General features: G+C 44.4%; 3 protein-coding genes across 3 annotated transcripts; 2 read left to right on the top strand and 1 right to left on the bottom strand.

The window, feature by feature from the left end:
* Positions 1–1591: 1591 nt before the first annotated feature.
* fbxw9 (F-box and WD repeat domain containing 9) lies at positions 1592–8266 on the top strand. The gene is given in 9 exon segments (XM_052517779.1): positions 1592–2140; positions 2397–2530; positions 2749–2890; positions 3189–3743; positions 3746–4229; positions 4555–4703; positions 5758–5961; positions 7057–7122; positions 7409–8266. Coding segments are annotated over 8 exon segments (1797 nt in total). The 5' UTR covers positions 1592–2140; positions 2397–2408; the 3' UTR covers positions 7484–8266.
* Positions 8267–8344: 78 nt separating this feature from the next.
* On the bottom strand, positions 8345–9583 carry LOC118374835 (guanine nucleotide-binding protein G(I)/G(S)/G(O) subunit gamma-12-like). The gene is made up of 2 exons (XM_052517778.1): positions 9441–9583; positions 8345–9133 (listed from the first exon to the last, which is right to left on the bottom strand). Exons 1-2 carry the CDS (start codon positions 9531–9533, stop codon positions 9008–9010), a joined length of 219 nt encoding a protein of 72 aa, XP_052373738.1. The 5' UTR covers positions 9534–9583; the 3' UTR covers positions 8345–9007.
* A 407-nt stretch (positions 9584–9990) lies between these two features.
* On the top strand, positions 9991–22694 carry dhps (deoxyhypusine synthase). Its single transcript, XM_052517776.1, has 10 exons — positions 9991–10123; positions 11096–11298; positions 11881–12030; positions 12338–12459; positions 17542–17638; positions 17784–17870; positions 18265–18370; positions 20741–20844; positions 21355–21480; positions 21812–22694. Exons 2-10 carry the CDS (start codon positions 11101–11103, stop codon positions 21902–21904), a joined length of 1083 nt encoding a protein of 360 aa, XP_052373736.1. The 5' UTR covers positions 9991–10123; positions 11096–11100; the 3' UTR covers positions 21905–22694.
* The last annotated feature ends 1537 nt before the right edge of the window (positions 22695–24231 follow it).

The following is a 24231-nucleotide window of genomic DNA, read 5'->3' as shown; positions in this document are numbered from 1 at the left end:
ACTGATGTGGACTGTTTTTATTTAGAAGAACTTCTGATTATAGCATTTCTCTGTTAATGTACCAACTTGCTGACATATATTATTGAGTCTGGCTGTACCAAGTTAAAGTTGCGCCCCATCACATTTTACATGGCTTCCATCAGAAACAAACATCAACAAACTGGATGCAGTCCATCACAGTGCCATCCTGTTTTGTCACCAAAGCCCCATACACTACCCACCATTGTGACCTGTAAGCTCTCTTTGGTTGGCCCTCGCTTCATACTTGTCGCCAAACCCACTGGCTACAGGTTATCTACCAGTCTCTGGTAGGTAAAGCCCTGCCTTATCTCAGCTCACTGGTCACCATAGCAGCACCCACTCAGCACGCTCTCCAGCAGGTATATCTCACTGGTCGCCACCCCAAAGCCAATTCCTCCTTTGGTTGTCTTTCCTTCCAGTTCTCTGCTGCCCAGCAGCATACCACCCTGCATACCACTGCTGGCTTGCTTCTGAAGCGAAGCAGGGTTGGTCCTGGTCAGTTCCTGGATGGGAGACCAGATGCTGCTGTATGTGGTGTTGGAGGGCCAGTAGGAGGCACTCCTGGTCTAAAAAAAATATCCCAATGATTGGGAACACTGCCCTGTGTTGGGTCCTGTCTTTCGGATGGGACGTTAAACTGGGGTCCTGACTCTGAGGTCATTAAAGATCCCATGGCACTTATCGTAAGAGTAGTGGTGTTAACCCCGGTGTCCTGGCTAAATTCCCAATCTGGCCCTCAAACCATCACGGTCACCTAATAACCCCCAGTTTACAATTGGCTCATTCATCCCCCTCTGTAACTATTCCCCAGGTCGTTGCTGCAAATGAGAACGTGTTCTCAGTCAACTTACCTGGTAAAATAACAGAAATAAAATAAATGACTGGAATGAACTGCAAAAATCTTTGAAGCTGGAGACACATATCCTTCACTAGCTTTAAGCACCAGCTGCCAGAGCAGCTCACAGATCACTGCACCTGTACATAGCCCCTCTACCTACCTCATCCCCATACTTTATCTATCTTGCTCCTTTGCACCCCAGTATCTACTTGCACGTTCATCTTCTGCACATCTACCATTCCAGTGTTTAATTGCTATATTGTAGTTACTTTGCCACCATGGACTGTTTATTGCCTTAACTAATTTGCACTCACTGTATATAGACTTGTTTTTTTTTGTTCTACTGTTTTATTATTGTTTTGTTTATTCCATGTATAACTGTTGTCTGTTCACACTGCTATGCTTTATCTTGGCCAGGTCGTAAAGGTGAAATTTAAAAAAAGAGAGGATCTGAACTTCTACAACCCTCCGACAGCTGCCTGACAATCTATGGATTATACTTAATGTGCAGACCTATCATTCAATGTATGAATGCAATTATTGTAAACCATTGTCAAAACTGATCCTATGCTGATCCTTTTGACTTACATTTTTTTAAACTTAAAATTAACAATACAATTTACAAAAGCCAATAAACAGCTAGTGTACAAACAAATAACCATACAAAAAACAGATTGTGTTTTGTTTACAATTTAGGCCAATGACGAAATGTCGAATGCGCCGGAAAAGAAACCCCATTTGTTAGGGTCGTCGCGTCACTGGTAGTCATAAACCGTACCTATTTCTAGAATTTATCTTATTAAAATCTCATTTTAAACGTAACCTTAACCACACTGCTCACCTTGTTTTTACAATACAGCTATCTAGCTAGTGGAAACCTAATTTGAATGAAGGATCAACTTCTTACTGTAGCTAGCAACTCATTTCTAACTGATTTTTTAGAGAAGAAGAATCAGTCAGTATTTTCTTTAAATATCGAGGAGCTGATTAGCACAGTTGTGAACTTGTACATGTGATCAGTTCCAGGATTACTCGCTTGATTGGCAAACAAAGACCATCTTGCAAGTTAGCGTGCTTGACACTGATAGTATAGTACCAGCCAACGCCCGGTAGTAACCGTCGCTGTCTAGCTGTTAGGCTTTTTCGTCTCGCACCGTGCTCATTTTGAGAATATTCATTATACAGTTAAAACAAGAGAAGGCATACGAGGACTGACTAAGGCTACTGCTGTCAAATGAACTGTCTGTCGGACCTCCCCATAAGTGACATAGGGAAGTGTGGGTAAGTGCATCATCTAACTAGCTTGCTAGCATTACACTTGTTGCCGGTATCTGTCAAATTACAAGGGCAATTAACGTTATAAAGTTCCGTTACCACTGTGGGGTATAGATGTTACTTTTTTTACTGTAGGTATTCTGTTTGTTAGCAATGAATGCACAATCATGACCCTATTGACAATTTGATTGTGCCAGTCAATGATGGACCGCCTTAGCTGAGAGTCTGAAATTAAACGAATGTATGATGCACTCTCCTGCAGTAAGTGGAGTGGATGTCTGAGCCTCGGGTCACTGTGGGGCATGATGAGGCAGGGGCCGGGAGAGGGGAGAAAGAAGCTAAATCGGCACCACTGAAACAGCCCTCCAATGAAGCCTCCAGGCCTGGACAGCTGGGGTTAGTACCTCTGACCCTCACAACAGTCTTACAGCTTTCAGAACAGTTCCATTATACTTAGTAGTGCACTAATGAGCACTGCTGGCTTGGTTTTGATGCACCCGCCATAGTAGCTGGAACCTTTCTGGAAAAGACAATGTGACAACGTGTCAGCGCCTGTACAGTTTGGGTTGACACAGATGTGTAAGAAGGGTATAACACACAATTATTTTTCACAGGCTGCCCCCAGGCTCTCAGCTCCCTTCTACTGAACCGAGCCCCTCCCCTGAAGGAAGCGGCTTGCTGTCGTTGCCGTGGGAGATGGTGGCTCGCATCGCCTCGCACCTCTCGGCACAGTGTGTCATCACGGTCCTGCCACAGGTGTGTGTCAGTGGACAGCGTCATACCTTTCCTGGATGCCGATCTGTTTCTGCTTGATAACAGATCTGTTTCCCTTGATGACAGAGTTGGCTAATGCCATAAAAGACTGGAAACCATGCTAGGCTAGGGACATTTGAAAAAATAAATGTTTGAGCGCGGTACTGGGCTGTCATGACCTGGTTACACATCCATCATGGCTGCTGGAAAGGATCTTGAGAAAATAAAATTTCCAAGCCAGCCTAGTACCATTCAGGCCAGTCCTACAGTGTGAATCAGGTCCATGTCTCTCCCTCTACAGGTGTGTCACACCCTGGGAAATGTGGGTAAGGACAGCACGGCGTGGCAGTTGCGGGCACGCAGGCTAACTGGCCCCAGAGCTTCCTTCCCCGTGGGGCCACGAGATGGCTTTGACTGGCCCTCGGCCTGCCTGGAGATGGAGGAGCTGATCACTTGCTGGACGGGCCAGGGGGAGAGGGCTGCCAGGGAAGCCGAGCAGGCAGAGAGGGAGAGAGAGGTGGAGAGGGCCCAGGAGAGGGAAAGGGATAGAGAGGCCCTGGCAGAGGAAGGGATTGGAGAGTGGGAGGAGGTGGAAGAGGGCAGACCCCAAGTGGATGAAGGGGTAGATGAAGTGGGTTTTCAAGTGGAGGGCGTGATGGCGGTAGCATGGGATAGGGAGGAGTTGATAGAGGAGGGAGATATGCCGGAAGATGGGGAAGGGGATCCACCGATGGGAGTTGGGGAGGAGAGGCAGGAGGCTGCAGCCGAGGCCCTGATAGAGGAGGAGAGAGATGATGAACAAGGTGTCCTGGAGGCCATCGAGGTGGAGGAGAGAGTGGGAGTTTTGGCGGATAGAGACGGTCAAGATTACATAGCGGGCCCGAGATTGGGAAGCGAGGGGAGAAAAACAGGTCCAGCCGCACTCCCAGTCCTCCCCCAGCCCTGGAGCGCCTCTCCCTCCCCTCGGGGCACATCGCTGAGGTCAACTCGGTCCTCTTGGTAGGGGGCGATGGGGCGTTGTGTGCCTCAGGCTCCCGTGACAGGAACGTGAACCTGTGGGACCTACGGGAAGGGGGCTCCACGGGCAGGCTGCTCCATACACTGGGGGGCCAGGGCCTCTTCAGCACCCACAAAGGCTGGGTGTGGTGCCTGGCAGCCCGGGGACCCCTGCTGGCCTCGGGCTCCTTCGACAGCACAGTGCGGCTATGGGACCTGGGGGCCCAAGGAGCTGAGAGGGGCCTAATCATGGCCCGGGCTGCCGTGCTCTGCCTGGCCCTCCCCCAGAAGGACGTGCTGCTGGCCGGCACCTACGACAAGAAGGTCAGCGTCTACGACACAAGAGGTGAGTGATTCATAAGATGGGTACTTGTAGTCTCTGTTCTATTAAATTAGATTATATCAGTTGATAAAAGTGAACACAAACAATACTAATGGTTATCGTATAGAAATAGACTTACTGAGGGGTAATTGGACTAAGGACCTTTACCTGTTCTAGTTATTTATATTTATATATGTGTTATCCTTTGGTTGGCCAAATGAACTGCCCATTCAGAATATATCATCTGATAAGAGCAAATCCAGAAACTATCAATGGGTTTATGGAATTTGACAGACTAACATTGTCAGATGTCGCTGGATGATGAGGTCATGATCTGTCTGCACTGCAGTGGCGGCACCTCTGGTAAAGAGCCTGCGTCTCCATAGCAACGCGGTGCTGTGCCTGGTAGCGGATGAGCAGTACATCCTTTCTGGGAGTAAAGACCGCACTGTGGTCATCTACGACCGAAGAGCAGGGAAAACCCTACAGAAACTACAGGTACAAACACGCATACACACAGTATAAGAGTAGTATTATATTTAGGGTTGCAAAGGGAGGGTATATTACTGGAGACTTTCAAAGTATTTTTGGGTACTTCAAGTCATCACAGGTATGTGTAGACACAGATATAAAAATGAATACTGTTATTTATTTATATATAATAATATACATACAGTACCAGTCAAAGGTTTGAACACACCTATTCATTCCATGGTTTTTCTTTATTTTTACTATTTTCTACATTGTGAACTAATAGTGAAGACCTCAACTATGAAATAACACATGGAATCATGTCGTAACCAAGAAAGTGTAAAACAAATCAAAATATATTTTAAATTTTAGATTCTTCAAAGTAGCCACCATTTGCCTTGATGACAGCTTTGTACACTCTTGGCATTCTCTCAACCAGCTTCAGCTGGAATGCTTTTCCAACCTTTCTGTTATAGTTTCTACAGATTTTAAATGAAAGATGTTTTACTAAAAGTATTATGTTATTGATCGATTGACTATAACTCCTCAAACCACCCAGCAGTGCTATTTGCAGAGTTGGCTCCAGGTAAACTTTTTCAGCCATTCCTGAACCTGCGACCAAAAACAAGCTACATGTGGACAGTACCGAAACAAGTCTCTTCACAGCAACATCTACAGAGCTGGAATGGTTGAATCCCCCATATATATAACATTCTATGGGTTGCAAGAAGTTTGTATAATAATTAAAACATTCTACATTTTGATCCGGTGTCGTTTTGCATATCAGTTCATTAACCATGGTTTCGGTACATCAAATCTGTCACAGCTGTCAAGTTTTGGTCCTTAAATTAAACTGGTATACTTTTTATTTTATTTATAAAAATGTTCTTTAACTCATTTTGGTCTTTAATGCAGGGCCGACAGACAAGTTCCTGAATTTCTCACCCTTCCTCTTGTGCTGTTTTGTCTTATTTGGTTCAACAATGACAGGATTTGGCAAGTTGGCACAAACAGATCCAGGACCAGGCTATAATATGTTAGTATGTGTGTCTTCATTCTGGTTTGTCTTCTCTCTTCCCAGCTGGGCTCCTACCTGCTGTCAATGTGCTACAGTGACAGTGAGGTGTGGGCGGGGGACAACCAGGGCATGCTCCATGCCTTCTCCATGCAGGCCGGTTTCTTCAAGCCCCTCTCCCAGTTCGACGTGGGACACACCTCACTGGTCACTGGCATCCACAGGTCCCCTGGGAGCCTCTACACCTGCTCTGCTGACCGCACCATCAAGGTACTTCCTGTTAGCCTGGTTAAACCAGTCTGAATGCTGTGAAACAATGGTGGGCATGGCGTTCTTTCTGGTTTATGCCAGGCATACACTACACGATTTTGTCATGAATTCGCCACGTTTTTGCTGTCCCAGAATAATTTTCATGATCGAGGTGAAATCGTATTAATTTGGACTAGGATCAGTATGTCTGCACTCATGTAGTTTGTTTGAGCGGGTCAAGGACTCACCGATGATTGCTGTTCCATTCTCCAGACCCTTGTCGGAGGTCCCGATAATTTTTTGATGTCAGAAATGTTGATTGTGTATCTTGTAGTATGAGCAGTGCTACAACGCGATTGGGCGAGGACGGCTGCCAATAGCCAGAGCATTCAGTATGTGAGACCGAAAGCAACAACGACATGGACCGTGGTGATGGTGATGTTTTACATGGCTCGGTGCCCCGGTTGGGCGGAGTTAGATTATTTCCGACCATTCCATTGGTCCTTAAGTGAAATCTCCACCCACCTGGGAGTGCCCAGGCACATGCAAAACAAATTCCAGCAATATTATATCTGCGTCCTACCATGACAGAAACCAAAAAGAGAATTTCATATTATCATTATTTCATATTAGGTCCATATTCTGGGCCTCAGTCAGTGTTTTTAACAAATGCTTCTGCACATAATAATGTGCACACTGGTAAAGCAGCTCACTGTTTGCGCGTCAGCATTTTCTTCCTACGACAACCGAGAAACGCAGGGTTGGATCAGCTAGGGAATCATTGAGTAATGTGAGCACCCCCACCCTGGAGCCCACTAGAATAGAATGTCTTTATTGTCCATCTGAGGATGGGTCTTTTTCTTTGGCGTCACCGTACAATAATTATTTGAACATGTATAGTAATATCTATTCAGCTCTGTTGTAATGGTGTTCTGTTTGGGGGTTTTAAATACATGGATAGGCTACTTTATTGTCAGAGGAAAATCATTTTCACTGCCCACTCGGTTACAAACAACATTAAACCATTATCAAAGAGTGTGTGCATTGATGACATGAATGAACACATCCATGTTTCTTCATTCCCTGTTCCTATCTTATCAACCATTCATCTTCCAGGTGCACCTCCCCTGTGCCCCTCCAAGGACGCTGTGCACACTGCACCACCAAGCAGGCGTCAATGGGGTGAGTCTCTCGCATCAAATGTTCCTTTTGAGATTCTGATGGCTGATAGCCTCTCTCCTTAGCCTCCTACCTTGATCTGATTGAAGAAAGATCTGTTTTACTCTCGCTCTCTCTGTTCCTCTCTCGCTCTCTCTGTTCCTCTCTCGCTCTCTCTGTTCCTCTCTCGCTCTCTCTGTTCCTCTCTCGCTCTCTCTGTTCCTCTCTCGCTCTCTCTGTTCCTCTCTCGCTCTCTCTGTTCCTCTCTCGCTCTCTCTGTTCCTCTCGCTCTGTCTCGCTCTCTCTGTAGTTGAGTGTCGAAGCAGGAGTGCTGGCGATCGCGTCAGGAGAAATGTGTGTGGAGGTGTGGAGGGTCAGGAGGTGAGGGGGCCACACCCACCCTAATCTACTTACGTTCCTGAAGTGATGCAAGATGACTGACGTATAATGGTCTGTCATTTAAATGATATACTTTCTCATACTGTATGCTGTGAGAATGTTGATGTGAAGGACCAGTGCTCTTAGCTTTACCCAAAAAACTATATACATGCCAAACATATTTAGTGTGTGTGATTCCCATGTATTTTATCAAAGAAAATAAGAAAAGAACACAAAGGCTTCCTTAACTAATGTAAAAGAAAAGCCCTAAGATAATAGCACTTCATGGTGTAGTTCTGTCTGTGTCCCTGTGTTGTTGACCCAGCACTCGTTCAAACGATTTCACAGAAACTGGATTTGGGAGTTAATTTGAGGCACAGCACTACTGAAGGGTTTTAAACACTTGTACATGATTTGATTTTGCAATGGCCTGGTTTTAGCTTGTTAATTAAAATTACATTCCAGACAGTTGGTCTCTAGAAAATAGATTAAGTATTTTTCTCATTGACAATTGAAACAGATTCGGAAACACAATGGGAAGAATCAGTCAAGCCGTTCTGACACACTGATTGTAAAGTATTTTGGTCGAACTGTCATAATGTGTGTAGTGGCGTTCTTATACTCAGTACCACAGCACTTGTTTGTCAATTACACTGGTTTGAGTTCTTCCTCTTTGTCATTCTCTCTTAGGGTAACCTCTTTACCAACTCTTAACGTTTTTATTTAATTCTGCACTGTTGAGGAAAGCGCTGTACCGTTACACACGTGACAAAATAAACTTTGATTTGAATCTGTAGTGTCCCAGCATCAACCTCGCTCAAGTGGCTCATTTGAGTGCAAAACCCAATAGTACTGCATTGTTCAGTAATTATTTGTTACAAGTTTATTTTATTTTATTACACACACTGTCCTTAGCAACAATCAATCTCCATGCCAACTCCTTATCTGCAACCCTTCTTCACCTGCTGCAAGAGTCCTCTGACTGCATAGAAATACCCAAATGATTCAGATTTTGTAAATATGCATTTGTGAATATGCGATGTGTGATTTCTTTTGTTATGAATAAAATGTTTACACTCAATCAATTCATTGTTAACCAGTGTACCTCTGTAATGTCAAGAAGAAGAAACAGTTTGCTCTCCTTTGTTATTGAGACATTCTGGACTGCAAGCCACATTCTGAAGTTACAACATGACCAATACTGTACCAACCAGTCAGGTTCTGCTTTAGCCAACACGTCTGGCATGATGAAGTAGGACATGCTGAAGTTACAGCATGACCAATACTGTACCAACCAGTCAGGTTCTGCTTTAGCCAACACGTCTGGCATGATGAAGTAGGACATGCTGAAGTTACAGCATGACCAATACTGTACCAACCAGTCAGGTTCTGCTTTAGCCAATACGTTAATGTCTTGTCTGGCATGATGAAGTAGGACATGTTGAAGTAGCCTGGCATCAAAACGTTTCACTGTTGCTGATGAAGCACTGTTGAATGCAGCACCAGAGAGCAGTGACCTGGGGCAGCCTTTCTACAGCAGGACACAGGTCTTCTTGTCTTTGAAGGGGTTGGAGGAGGCAGAGATGCCGGTGAGGAGGGGGTCACTGCGACTGTGCTCCTGACAGTACTGCACCAGCTGGGCAGCTGCTGTGGAGATCTGGGAGGAGGAAGTAAGGAACAGCCATAACTTAAAGATTGTCTCAAAGCTGAGGTTATTGTACATTCAGAAGAAAGGTGATGCCCAATACACAGAATTATTGATGTGTCCTAAGACGAGTGTGGGGGTAAGTTCACATTTTCCTTGATCCGTTCTGCATCAGACTGCTCTGCACTGCTCCCACAATTTCTTATTTTTGATTCATCAAATGAAAGTATTGATCAATAAAATTGTCATTCTCCAAATTAATTTGAAATTCTACTTCCAACTAATTCATTACACACAGGCTACTTTAGTGTACTCTCACCTTGATCCTCTCCATGCTTGCCTCCACTCGTAGTTGTTCCACAGTCCTCCGTGCCTGCATCACACTGTTATTGCTGCACACCCTCCCTGACATCCCCTTCTCCAGAGAGACTCCCACTTTTAGTCCCAGACAGCAAGCTGAAACTCCACCTCTTTCCACTCAAAAGTGAGTTAAATAAATTAATGGAATTGCAATCAATTGTTGAGAGTTAAAAACGTTAAACCTGCCGAACACACAGAAACCTGTTCCACCTCCAAATATGGATTTAGATTTGAAATAATAATGGGAAAGTTACTGTTATACTCTAACACTAGGCTATGTGAGCCTACGTCCAACTGAGGTCCCAATTTCTGTCAGTGGCATCTGGCCTCCCTTTTAACCTCTGGTCTCCCCCACCCTGCTCTTTGTGGTTACTGTGGAGGCCACTTCAAAGCTGCTGTGATGTGTGTCAGGTTTAAAGGTTATACACACAGTCCTGGAAATGTCACAAAACATCACACATCCCTCACTGATGATAAAAGAGACTGTGAGTGAGTTTAATGTTGACACAAATAATGATAAGCATCGGAAGGACGCATACAGAACACAATCTTTCACCAGAATGCGTTGCTACGTTTGAACCTTTGCGCTTTCCGTAGTTGTTTCGTGTGCTGCATGGGGAATGTCAGAACTCTAGACCTGTGGTGTGTTGCTAATGTTTTGGCTGTCTTTATACAATGATACCTTTTTAGTTTCAGCATTCTCTAATTCAAAAAACGTTATGTTGCTTCATTTGTCAGTGCGTGTAATTGTTTTTAAGCCAATAGAGAATGGCTAGCTAGTTGCAAGCCAGGCAGTCCGCTGGCATTGGAGTGTTAGTTGCTAACTAACGTCTGCTATACTTTGATCTCGGTGTCATGAAATGTGCTAAATGAGGACGTTAGAATGCTGTCTCTATAAGTTGCTACTAAGCACAATACAAGGCAGGATCCTAATATTGTTGCTTGCCACCAGCTATACAGTAGAATCAGAATCGTTCAGGGAGTTGACAGTTGATTTAGCTAGCTACTGTAGGGAGTTGACAGTTGATTTAGCTAGCGACTGAAGGGAGTTGACAGTTGATTTAGCTAGCTACTGAAGAGAGTTGACAGTTGATTTAGCTAGCTACTGTAGAGAGTTGACAGTTGATTTAGCTAGCTACTGTAGAGAGTTGACAGTTGATTTAGCTAGCTACTGTAGGGAGTTGACAGTTGATTTAGCTAGCTACTGTAGACAGTTGATTTAGCTAGCTACTGTAGACAGTTGATTTAGCTAGCTACTGTAGACAGTTGATTTAGCTAGCTACTGTAGACAGTTGATTTAGCTAGCTACTGTAGACAGTTGATTTAGCTAGCTACTGTAGACAGTTGATTTAGCTAGCTACTGTAGACAGTTGATTTAGCTAGCTACTGTAGACAGTTGACAGTTGATTTAAGGAGTTGATAATGGTGCTGACATTTTGCAAACCTTTTCAACATGAACTACAGGATTTCAGCGGTCAGATAATTTTGCTTGTAGCTATTCTAGGTTGAAAGCCACTAAAACTATCTTTGCAGACACTTAGGTAAAATGTAATGTTCAGCACTCTTTATGCAACCGTTGCAAACCTTTTTGATTTGTTTCCTTGTGTTTGACAGACGGCATGGCGGAACAACACGCCCCCTTCGTGGCCATGGATGCGGTGCTGATGCCCAGCACGGCCCTCCCAGACGACATGCCCCGTATCAAGGGCTATGACTTCAACCAGGGAGTGGACCACCATGCACTGCTCCAGTCCTTCCTCACCACAGGCTTCCAGGCTAGCAGTGTGGCCCATGCCATACAGGAGATCAACAGGATGGTGAGACTCACTGGAGGCCATCTAGCCTGGAATCCTAACTGATATGCTCAGTAAAACTACGGTAAAACAGAGCATAAAAGGTTGTATTCCAGGCTAGATGATATCATCCATCTCTAGAGCTTTAGGGATTTGAGATGCCTGGTCCCAGATCTGTTTGTGTTGTCTTGACAACTCACGATGACCATAGGAGTTGACAACACAGCACAGCTCTGGGAGCAGGCTAGTGTTGTCATTGGGTCAGAGGATGTCCCGCTCTGTGTAGGAGTTGCTCTACTAGGTACAGATCTAGAATCAGCTGACCTAAGATCAGGGAACTAGGGATCCTACTCCAAACATCCCAGGACGTATAAGGGGATAAGATGCCTAGTAATTGGGGATGTGGAGAGTTATGTTAGCATCCAAGTTGTTGCCATTTATGTAGACATACGGTATTCCTTGTCTGATTCTAGGCCTTTCTTTTTGAGGGATTGCGAGAGGAATAAGAAGAGGGAGAAATGTTTAAAGCCCTTTATTAGAGAGAGCTTTTATCATACTGTATGTGGTCTATATTTCTCTCCTTCTGTCATCTATTTATAACCACAGATTGAGAAGCGTCTGGAGCCGCTGGAGGAAGAGGAAGGATGCGACTCCTCCCTTTCCCATTCGGGCTGTACCATCTTCCTGGGATACACCTCCAACCTCATCAGCTCTGGAGTGAGGGAGTCCATCCGCTACCTGGCACAGCACAAAATGGTACAGTCCTATACAGCATCCCACCCTCGTGTCAAATTCCAGTCCTCCAGCACTCAGTGTCTGCTGGCTGTCATTCCTCACTTGTACTTGATCAATTAAGGTGTTTGATTAGTTGGAGCTGCCCCCACCTGGTTATTGAGGTCTTAATTTTACACCTATGGAAGATAAAAACCAGCAGAGACTGCAGCCCTCCAGGAATTAAGTTTGACACCCCTACATCATAAACACTCACTTCAAGATGCCAGTGCATATAGGTGATCGTATACACTAGTAAAATGCTACATGTGTTTGTGGGCCTTCCCAACAGGTGGACGTGATAGTGACTACAGCGGGGGGAATCGAGGAGGATTTCATCAAGTGTCTGGCCCCCACCTACCTGGGGGAGTTCAGCCTGTCTGGCAAGGAGCTGAGACAGAGAGGCATCAACAGGTAGAGCGCTATCACCTCTAATATGGATCGCAGATCATAATACAATTGAGCAATAAGGCACGAGGGGGTGTGGTATATTGGCCATATTTTAAAAAATATATATTTTATAATAGTAATAATTTCACCTTTATTTAACCAGGTAGGCCAGTTGAGAACAAGTTCTCATTTACATCTATGACCTGGCCAAGATAAAGCAAAGCAGTGCGACAAAAACAACACAGAGGTACACATGGGTTAAACAAACGTACAGTCAATAACACAATAGAAAAATCTATGTACAATGTGTGCAAATGTAGTAAATAGGCCACAGAGATTAAATAATTACAATTTAGCATTAACACTGGAGTGATAGATGTGCAGAAGATGATGTGCAAGTAGAGATACTGGGGTGCAAAAGAGCAAAGAAATATATAAATTACAATATGGGGATGTGCTATTTACAGATGGGCTGTGTACAGTGATCGGTAAGCTGCTCTGACAGCTGATGCTCTACGTTAGAGAGGGAGAGAAGTCCAGCTTCAGTGATTTTTGCAATTCGTTCCAGTCATTGGCAGCAGAGAACTGGAAGGAAAGGCGGCCAAAGCAGGTGTTGGCTTTGGGGATGACCAGTGAAATATACCTGCTGGAGCGCGTGCTATGGGTGGGTGTTGCTATGGTGACCAGTGAGCTGAGATAAGGCGGGGCTTTACCTAGCAAAGACTTATAGATGACCTGGAGCCAGTGGGTTTGGCGACGAATATGTAGTGAAGGCCAGCCAACGAGAGCATACAGGTCGCAGTGGTGGGTAGTATATGGGGCTTTGGTGACAAAACGGATGGCACTGTGATAGACTGCATCCAATTTGCTGTGTGTTGGAAGCTATTTTGTAAATGACATCACCAAAGTCAAGGATTGGTAGGATAGTCAGTTTTACGAGGGTATGTTTGGCAGCATGAGTGAAGGAGGCTTTGTTGCGAAATAGGAAGCTGATTCTAGATTTAATTTTGGATTGGAGATGCTTAATGTGAGTCTGGAAGGAGAGTTCAGTCTACCAGACACCTAGAATATGTGGACAACTACAAATACCTAAGTCAGAACCGTCCAGCTTAGTGGTGCTAGTCGGGCGGGTGGGTGCAGGCAGCAATCGGTTGAAGAGCATGTATTTATTTTTACTAGCATTTGGAGGCCATGTAAGGAGAGTTGTATGGCACTGAAGCTCGTTTGGAGGTTTGTTAAGTGTCCAAAGAAGGGCCAGAAGCTTGGCTTTTAGAATTGTGTCGTCTGCGTAGAGGTGGATCAGAGAATCACCAGCAGCGAGAGCGACATCATTGATATAAAGATAAGAGTCGGCCCGAGAATTGAAGCATGTGGCACCCCCATAGAGACTGCCAGAAATCCGGACAACAGGCCCTCCTATTAGACACACTGAACTCTATCTGAGAAGTAGTTGGTGAAGCAGGCGAGGCAGTCATTTGAGAAGCCAAGGCTATTGAGTCTGCCGATAAGAATGCGGTGATAGACAGTCGAAAGCCTTGGCCAGGTCGATGAAGACGGCTGCACAGTACTGTCTTTATTGATGGCTGTTATATCGTTTAGGACCTTGAGCGTGGCTGAGGTGCACCCATGACCAGCTCGGAAACCAGATTGCATAGTGGAGAAGGTATGGTGGGATTCGAATGGTCGGTGATCTGTTTGTTAACTTGGCTTTTGAAGATTTTAGAAAGGCAGGGCAGGATGGATATAGGTCTATAACAGTTTGGGTCTAGAGTGTCTCCCCCTTTGAATAGGGGGATGACCGCGGCAGTTATCCAATCTTTGGGGATCGCAGACTTCACGAAAGAGGTTGAACAGGCTAGTTATAGGGGTTGCAACAATTTTGGCTGATAATTTTAGAGAGGTTCCAGATTGTCTAGCTCAGCTGATTTGTAGTGATCCAGATTTGTCAGCTCTTTCAGAATATCAGCTGTCTGGATTTGGGTGAAGGAGAAGTGGGGTGGGGGCCTTGGGCAAGTTGCTGCGGGGGATACAGAGCTGTTGGCCAGGGTAGGGGTAGCAAGATGGAAAGCATGGCCTGCTGTAGAAAAATGCTTATTGGAATGATCGATTATCGTAGATTTATCGATGGTGACAGTGTTTCCTAGCCTCAGTGCAGTGGGCAGCTGGGAGGAGGTGCTCTTATTCTCCATGGACTTTAGTGTCCCAAAACCTTTTGGAATTAGTGCTGCAGGATGCAAATTTCAGTTAGAAAGCTAAGGCTAGCTTTTTCAAACTGAATGTGTATATTGGTTCCTGACTTCCCTGAAAAGTTGCATATCGCTGGGGCGATGTCATCTACAAAATTGCTTCCAACACTACTCAGCAAACTGGATGCAGTTTATCACAGTGCCATCCGTTTTGTCACTAAAGCACCTTATACTACCCACCACTGCGACTTGTATGCTCTAGTCGGCTGGCCCTCGCTACATATTCGTCGCCAGACCCACTGGCTCCAGGTCATCTACAAGGCCATGCTAGGTAAAGCTCCGCCTTATCTCAGTTCACTGGTCACGATGGCAACACCCATCCATAGCACGTGCTCCAGCAGGTGTATCTCACTGATCATCCCTAAAGCCAACACCTCATTCGGCCGCCTTTCGTTCCAGTATTCTGCTGCCTGTGACTGGAACGAATTGCAAAAATCGCTGAAGTTGGAGACTTTTATCTCCCTCACCAACTTCAAACATCAGCTGTCTGAGCAGCTAACCGATCGCTGCAGCTGTACATAGTCTATTGGTAAATAGCCCACCCATTTTCACCTACCTCATCCCCACAGTTTTTATTTATTTACTTTTCTGCTCTTTTGCACACCAATATCTCTCTACCTGTACATGATCATCTGATCATTTATCACTCCAGTGTTAATCTGCAATATTTTAATTATTCGCCTACCTCCTCATGCCTTTTGCACACATTGTATATAGACTCCCCTTTTTTTTCTACTGTGTTATTGACTTGTTAATTGTTTACTCCATGTGTAACTCTGTGTTGTCTGTTCACACTGCTATGCTTTATCTTGGCCAGATCGCAGTTGCAAATGAGAACTTGTTCTCAACTAGCCTACCTGGTTAAATAAAGGTGAAATAAAAAAATAAAACATTTGATGCTAATGCAGTACGCCACAGCATGTTTTTGTGCTAGTCAAGTCTGGGGTGAACCAAGGGCTATCTATATCTGTTCTTCGTTCTACATTTTTTTTGAGTGGGGCATGCTTATTTAAGATGGTGAGGAAAGCACTTTTAAATAGCGACCAGGCATCCTCGACTGACCAGATGAGGTCAATATCCTTCCAGGATACCTGGGCCAGGTCGATTAAAAAGGCCTGCTCGCTGAAGTGTTTTAGCGAGCGTTTGACAGTGATGAGGGGTGGTCGTTTGACCACGGACCCATTACGGACGCAGGCAATGAGACTGATCGCTGAGGTCCTGGTTGAAGACAGCAGAGGTGTGTTTAGAGGGCAAGTTGGTCAGGATGATATCTATGAGGGTGCCCATGGTTACGGATTTAGGGTTATACCTGGTAGGTTCCTTGATAATTTGTGTGAGATTGAGGGCATCTAGCTTAGCTTGTAGGACGGCCGGGGTGTTAAGCATATCCCAGTTTAGGTCACCTAACAGTACGAACTCTGGGGGGCAATCAATTCACATATGGTGTCCAGGGCTGAGGGGGGTCTATAACAAGCGGGAACGGTGAGAGACTTATTTCTGGAAAGGTGGATTTTTAAAAGTAGAAGCTCTAATTGTTTGGGCACAGACCTGGACAGTATGACAGAACTCTTCAGGCTATCTCTACAGTAGATTGCAACTCCGCCCCCTTTGGCAGTTCTATCTTGTCGGAAAATGTTGTAGTTGGGGATGGAAATTTCAGAATTTTTGGTGGGCTTTCTAAGCCAGTATTCAGACATGGCTAGGACATCAGGGTTGGCGGAGTGTGCTAAAGCAGTGAATAAAACAAACTTAGGGAGGAGGCTTCTGATGTTAACATGCATGAAACCATGGCTTTTACGGTTACAGAAGTCAACAAATGAGAGCGCCTGGGGAGTAGGTATGATTCTGGGGGCTACAGGGCCTGGGTTAATCTTTACATCACCAGAGGAAGGGAGGAGTAGGATAAGGGTACGGCCGAAGGCTATAAGAACTGGTTGTCTAGTGCGTTGGGAACAGAGAATAAAAGGAGCAGATTTCAGGGCATGTTAGAATAGATTCATGGCATAATGTACAGAGAAGGGCATGGTAGGATGTGAGTACAGTGGAGGTAAACCTAGGCATTGAGTGATGATGAGAGAGGTTGTGTCTCTGGTGGCACCTGTTAAGCCAGGTGAGGTCTCCGCATGTGTGGGGGGTGGGACAAAAGAGCTATCTAAGGCATGTTGGGCGGGGCTGGGGCCTCTACAGTTAAATAAGACAATCATAACTAACCGAAATGGCAGTAGAAAAGGCTTATTGACATTAGGGAGAGGCATGTGTATCTGAGTGATCATAGGGTCCAATGAGCAGCAACAGGTGAGTCAGGGAGCCATTCGGTAGTCGCTACTACACTAGGTGAGCTGGAGACACGGCGATTCAGAAAGCTAGCAGATGGGTCTTCAGCAGCATCGCAACAGAAAAGCCTGTTGAAACCACCTCGGACGATTACATCTGCAGACCAGTTGTGATGGATCAAGCGGGGCTCCGTGTCGGCAATATAGGGGCCAGGCCAATTGGCAAAGTAAGTATTGTAGCCCAATAATTAGCTGGTAGACCTCTTAGGTGCTTGCTTCGGGACAGAGGCGTTAGCCAGTAGTAGCCACTCTGTTGCAGCTAGCTAGCTCCGATGATCCGGTGTAATGATCCAGAGCTTGCAGCAGGAATCCGGTGATCTGGTAGAGAAAAAGTCTATGTTCCGGGTTGATATCGCGCTGTGCAGACTGGCAGGTATTGACCGAGCTGAAGCTGGCTGGTGTCTGAGTTAACAGTGAAGAGGGCTCAAACCACCCAGTTGTTATTATTGTAGGTGCTGTCTAATACACTAAATTGTCACTAATCTTTTCTCTCTTTTCTCCTCTCTCCGCTGTCGCTCTCTTTCTAGGATAGGTAACCTCCTGGTACCTAATGATAACTACTGTAAGTTTGAGGACTGGCTGATGCCCATTCTGGACCAGATGGTGCAGGAGCAGAAAGATGAGGTGAGCTAATTTAACCCTTCGTACAGGAAATGTCATCTTCTGTGTCTGGGTTGTATTCATTGGGGGAAAATGTATCAAAAAAGTATCATCCTGGTGTTGCTGGTATTGTCACATTCATTTGACCTTTGACCTCTTAACCCTTTAGGGCACCCACTGGACCCCGTCCAAGATGATCCACCGTCTGGGCAAAGAGATCAACAACCCAGAGTCTGTCTACTACTGGGCCTATAAGGTGAGGACTGGAGGGGCTCACTGTTCTCATCAGCCTGTCCTTGATATAGAACAGGCGATATCAGTGGAATGAATTGAAACCAGTGCTCTTTGCCCCCTCTCTCCATTTGTGAAGTATCTTTATCATTCCCCTCTCTAAACTCACCAGTATAATGTACAGTAGGGTGCTCAAGCTCGTCATTGGCCTCACCTTACACTATCACAATGACCTCTACAAGGTTAACGGATCATAAAAGTATTGTTCATATTTGTTGCTGTATCAGTTGTTTGTGGGTACTGTCTAATACACTAAATTGTCGTGCACATTTTCTCTCTCTGCCTCCCTCCCTGTAGCTGTCATTGAGTTACAATAGGCTGTGTTCATATAATCAATAGATTTTCAACCTCTGTTTCAGAATGACATCCCAGTGTTCAGCCCTGCTCTGACAGATGGATCCATTGGGGACATGATCTATTTCCACTCATATAAAAACCCTGGGCTGGTGCTGGATATAGTAGATGGTAAGAGAGAGAGGAGATGTGAGGACTGGGGTTCTGTCTGTACATTCCAATTTTTGTAATCCATGGCGATTTACCGAAGCAATTAGGAATAAATGCCTTGCTCAAGGGCACATTGACCGATTTCTCACCTTGTCGTGTCAGGGATTCAAATCTTTTGGTTACTGGCCCAAAGCTCAAACCGCTAGGCTAGCTGCTGCCAGTTCTTTCCTTTGGTGATGTGAGACCACACACTTGCCTTGCTTTACATTGTAACTACAGTTGAAGTCGGAAGTTTACATACTTACATACACATTTTTCAACCACTCCACAATTCCAGTGGGTCAGAAGTTTACATACACTAAGTTGACTGCGCCTTTAAACAGCTTGGTAAATTCCAGAAAATTATGTCATGGCTTTAGAAGCTTCTGATAGGCTAATTGACATCATTTGAGTCAATTGGAGGTGTACCTGTGAATATATTTCAAGACCTACCTTCAAACTCAGTGCCTCTTTGCTTGACATCATGGGAAAATCAAAAGAAATCAGCCAAGACTTCAGAAAAAAATTGTCGACCTCCACAAGTCTGTTTAGTCCTTAGGAGCAATTTCCAAACCCCTGAAGGAAGCACGTTCATCTGTACAAACAATAGTACGCAAGTTTAAACACCATGGGACCACGCCGCCGTCATACCGCTCTGTCTCCTAGAGATGAACGTACTTTGGTGCAAAAAGTGCAAATCAATCCCAGAACTACAGCAAAGGACCTTGTGAAGATGCTGGAGGAAACATGTACAAAGTATCTATATCCACAGTAAAATTAGTCCTATAGCGACATAACCTGAAAGGCCACTCAGCAAGGAAGAAGCCACTGCTTCTAAACCACCATAAAAAAAGCCAGACAATGGTTTTGTATTTGAAGGGTGGTGTGCTTGGTTTTGTAGTTGAAGGGTGGTGTGCTTGGTTTTGTAGTTGAAGGGTGGTGTGCTTGGTTTTGTAGTTGAAGGGTGGTGTGCTTGGTTTTGTAGTTGAAGGGTGGTGTGCTTGGTTTTGTAGTTGAAGGGTGGTGTGCTTGGTTTTGTAGTTGAAGGGTGGTGTGCTTGGTTTTGTAGTTGAAGGGTGGTGTGCTTGGTTTTGTAGTTGAAGGGTGGTGTGCTTGGTTTTGTAGTTGAAGGGTGATGTGCTTGGTTTTGTAGTTGAAGGGTGGTGTGCTTGGTTTTGTAGTTGAAGGGTGGTGTGCTTGGTTTTGTAGTTGAAGGGTGGTGTGCTTGGTTTTGTAGTTGAAGGGTGGTGTGCTTGGTTTTGTAGTTGAAGGGTGGTGTGCTTGGTTTTGTAGTTGAAGGGTGATGTGCTTGGTTTTGTAGTTGAAGGGTGATGTGCTTGGTTTTGTAGTTGAAGGGTGGTGTGCTTGGTTTTGTAGTTGAAGGGTGGTGTGCTTGGTTTTGTAGTTGAAGGGTGGTGTGCTTGGTTTTGTAGTTGAAGGGTGGTGTGCTTGGTTTTGTAGTTGAAGGGTGGTGTGCTTGGTTTTGTAGTTGAAGGGTGGTGTGCTTGGTTTTGTAGTTGAAGGGTGGTGTGCTTGGTTTTGTAGTTGAAGGGTGGTGTGCTTGGTTTTGTAGTTGAAGGGTGGTGTGCTTGGTTTTGTAGTTGAAGGGTGGTGTGGTTGGTTTTGTAGTTGAAGGGTGGTGTGGTTGGTTTTGTAGTTGAAGGGTGGTGTGCTTGGTTTTGTAGTTGAAGGGTGGTGTGCTTGGTTTTGTAGTTGAAGGGTGATGTGGTTGGTTTTGTAGTTGAAGGGTGATGTGCTTGGTTTTGTAGTTGAAGGGTGGTGTGCTTGGTTTTGTAGTTGAAGGGTGGTGTGCTTGGTTTTGTAGTTGAAGGGTGGTGTGCTTGGTTTTGTAGTTGAAGGGTGGTGTGCTTGGTTTTGTAGTTGAAGGGTGGTGTGCTTGGTTTTGTAGTTGAAGGGTGGTGTGCTTGGTTTTGTAGTTGAAGGGTGGTGTGCTTGGTTTTGTAGTTGAAGGGTGGTGTGCTTGGTTTTGTAGTTGAAGGGTGGTGTGCTTGGTTTTGTAGTTGAAGGGTGGTGTGCTTGGTTTTGTAGTTGAAGGGTGGTGTGCTTGGTTTTGTAGTTGAAGGGTGATGTGCTTGGTTTTGTAGTTGAAGGGTGGTGTGCTTGGTTTTGTAGTTGAAGGGTGGTGTGCTTGGTTTTGTAGTTGAAGGGTGGTGTGCTTGGTTTTGTAGTTGAAGGGTGGTGTGCTTGGTTTTGTAGTTGAAGGGTGGTGTGCTTGGTTTTGTAGTTGAAGGGTGGTGTGCTTGGTTTTGTAGTTGAAGGGTGGTGTGCTTGGTTTTGTAGTTGAAGGGTGGTGAGTAATGTATTGTGCTGATAACACGGTCTGTGTTGTAGATATCCGCAGGTTGAACAGCAAGGCAGTGTTTGCCAAACGGACAGGGATGATTATTCTGGGTGGGGGCCTGGTCAAACACCATATAGCCAATGCCAATCTGATGGTAAGTAACTACTATTACTACGACTATAAAATGTTCTCTATGATCATATTCCTTAATTATAATGTTGGTGTAAATTATGAACTGTTCAATTCACCTATTTTCCTCTCATTTTGTTCTGTGGCAACTCACCAGTTAGAAAGTTGACTTGCTTAGCAGTGTTGGGGTAGTAAATTACATGTAGTTCAGGTAGTAATGTAAGTACATTTTTCAGTAGCTTGGTGGTAGTTGAACTACATTAAAATCTTGGTAGTGTTTCCAGTAGTTAATGACTTTTCTGCCATGTAGTGGTGTAGTGAACTACTGTTCTTGCAATTTGTAGTCCAGAACATTTCAGATTGAGATATATTAGTTTTATCATGTAGTAGTTTGGATGTAGTGAAGTACTTTTTCAAAGTAGTTGGTAGCTTGGTGAACTATATTTTCAGAGTAGCTTCCCCAACACAGGTGCTTAGCAACCTTAACTAACCAACCAGGTCAAACCATTTTATTATAATGTAACCCCCCCCTCAGAGGAATGGAGCGGACTATGCAGTGTTTGTGAACACTGGGCAGGAGTTTGATGGTTCCGACTCAGGGGCCAGGCCTGATGAGGCAGTGTCTTGGGGGAAGATCCGCATGGATGCCAAGCCAGTCAAGGTAACTCACTCACCAACTATCTTATCCCCAGTCTGAAGGTTAATGGATGGAATAGAAAATAATCTAACTTTATTGGCCACCCGAAGATGCAAATGTGCTTTTGGCCTCACCTTATGCTAATATAGATGAAGTGAAAGTGTAACTCTGGGTCAAGCAGGAGAGCAGCGCCACCAGAACTCTTGATAGATGCATTAGATCGACCAAAGATAAAACACAAACTCACGTTGAACCTTTTCCAATGGCTCTTTCCATTCCCATCTCCTGAAATGTATCTTAGAGATATGTATGTTTAGGCTTCAGTTTCCTGTCTGTGTTTTGTTTCTCTCTCCAGGTGTACGCTGATGCTTCCATAGTCTTCCCACTGCTGGTAGCTGAGACGTTTGCCCACCATGCTGACAAGCTGATTCCTGACAAGAAAGAATAACCAAACTAACCAAGGTGTTCCCACTCCACACTTAAAGGAATAATCCACATAAAAAACACCTGTTTTTTGTTTCATTAGTCAACTGTTGATACAGCCCCAAAATGTTTTGCATGTCAGCAATCAAGTTTTCAAGATATAGAACTTTCAAAAGGTTGATTCACTTGCCACATCATGATAATGCATCATATGACAGTGATCTGTCTCTGCCACATCATGATAATGCATCATATGACAGTGATCTGTCTCTGCCACATCATGATAATGCATCATATGACAGTGATCTGTCTCTGCCACATCATGATAATGCATCATATGACAGTGATCTGTCTCTGCCACATCATGATAATGCATCATATGACAGTGATCTGTCTCTGCGTCTATTTTTAGACATGATGTTCTGTTTACGGACTTCTCTCCATTATTTCAGAAATAAGTATTTGCTACGGGGTACTTTTAGCGTAGCGTAAGTGTTTTTGTTGTTGAATGACGTGAATTGCCATGTACCAATGAGTGTGTGTGTGTGTGTATGCGTGCATACTGGCACGTTTGAGAATGACATTGCTGAGTGAGACATTACTATATGGTAAACTTATAAGATATGTTATTTTTTTAAGTTAGTGAGAGGGTCTCTTTAGGGGAGCATGCACTGTTATTCAAAGAAATGCTTACTGAGGTGAAATGTATTTATTTATTACCTAGAACCTACTCGTGTATATCTGAGTAAATGAATAAAAACAACCTCAGAATGTTTCCATTATTACAGAATAAAACATCTGATGTTGTCTTACTACCTCTTTGTTTTCTTCTCCCAAAAACGTTCTGCAATGCTGTAGTACTTGAAATGACCATAAGGGGTCTCCCCTGCCTCACCCACTTCGGGCACGCACATATACAATAGTCCTTGACCAACTCTTCCAGCTACAGTGCATATCATCTCTGACAGTGATCTGGAGGCATTAGCTACCATTGTGTACATGGATGTACTTGCCAATCAGTACAGGCAGAGTACAGGCAGCTCAATTCTGATATTTTGCCCAAATATTGTAGAAAGCACTGATCTGATTGGTTAAAAGTCCAAGTGTAGAAATAAATAAATTGGGCAGCCCAATTTTGCTGTGCACCGTTATACATTTAATATATTTTATTGAACCTTTATTTAACTAGGCAAGTCACTTAAGAACAAATTCTTATTTACAATGACTGCCTACCAAAAGACAAAAAGCCTCCTGCGGGGACTGGGGATTAAAGATAAAAATATAGGACAAAACACACATGACGAGACAACACTACATTAAGGAAAAACTTAAAACAACAACAGCATGGCAGCAACACATGACAACACAACATGGTTGCAACACAACATGACAACATGGTAGCAACACAACATAACAACATGGTAGCAACACAACAACATGGTAGCAACACAACAACATGGTAGCAACACAACAACATGGTAGCAACACAACAACATGGTAGCAACACAACAACATGGTAGCAACACAACATAACATGGTAGCACCATAACATGGTAGCAACACAACATAACAACATGGTCACAACACAACATGACAACATGGTAGCAACACAACATAACAACATGGTAGCAACACAACATAACATGGTAGCAACACATAACATGGTAGCAACACATAACATGGTAGCAACACAACATAACAACATGGTCACAACACAACAACATGGTAGCAACACAACATGACAACATGGTAGCAACACAACATGACAACATGGTAGCAACACAACATGACAACATGGTAGCAACACAACATAACAACATGGTAGCAACACAACATAACAACATGGTAGCAACACAACATCAGCACAACAGTTCCGTCATAAGTCAAACTCATTCCACAGAGGGCTGAGTGTCTGGGTTTTCGCTCCTCACTTGTACTTCATTGATGAAATAAGGTCAATAACTAGTAAGGAACTCCCCTGACCTGGTTGTCTAGGTCTTAGATGAAAGTAATAACCAGAAACCAGCAACACTACATTTGAGTAATTTAGCACAGTGTTTCCCAACTCCAGTCCTCAAGTCCCCCTACAGAACACATTTTTATTGTAGCCCTGGACAATCACACCTGTTTTAACTAATCAACAAGCCCTCTGAGTTGAATGTGTGCTGACCGTTATGCTTGTGAGCAGCACTGGGGTCGGAATACAATCGTGGTTATATGAAGACACCATGGACCCGGCCAGAGATATGGGTTGGAAAACATACCTCAATGCAGGGATGGGATATGCCACTATACTCCAAATTGCTGTTTTGGTCCTCTTGCTAGCTACCAGCAGCCACTATGGAAAGGCAC

The sequence above is a fragment of the Oncorhynchus keta genome, unplaced genomic scaffold, assembly GCF_023373465.1.
Source record: "Oncorhynchus keta strain PuntledgeMale-10-30-2019 unplaced genomic scaffold, Oket_V2 Un_scaffold_9739_pilon_pilon, whole genome shotgun sequence".
Taxonomy (NCBI): Eukaryota; Metazoa; Chordata; class Actinopteri; order Salmoniformes; family Salmonidae; genus Oncorhynchus; species Oncorhynchus keta.
The sequence above is the reverse complement of the archived record's forward strand: the minus strand, read 5'-3'. Positions and strand labels throughout refer to the sequence as shown.

Excerpts from the sequence above, each read along its gene's own strand:
- LOC118374835 (XM_052517778.1), bottom strand. The coding sequence starts at position 9,533 with ATGTCAGGGAGGGTGTGCAGCAATAACAGTGTGATGCAGGCACGGAGG. Across the intron at positions 9,134-9,440 it reads CAAGCATGGAGAGGATCAAG|ATCTCCACAGCAGCTGCCCA; the intron begins GTGAGAGTACAC and ends TCCTCCTCCCAG.
- dhps (XM_052517776.1), top strand. The coding sequence starts at position 11,101 with ATGGCGGAACAACACGCCCCCTTCGTGGCCATGGATGCGGTGCTGATG. Across the intron at positions 12,031-12,337 it reads ACCTGGCACAGCACAAAATG|GTGGACGTGATAGTGACTAC; the intron begins GTACAGTCCTAT and ends CCTTCCCAACAG. Across the intron at positions 17,639-17,783 it reads TGCAGGAGCAGAAAGATGAG|GGCACCCACTGGACCCCGTC; the intron begins GTGAGCTAATTT and ends TTAACCCTTTAG.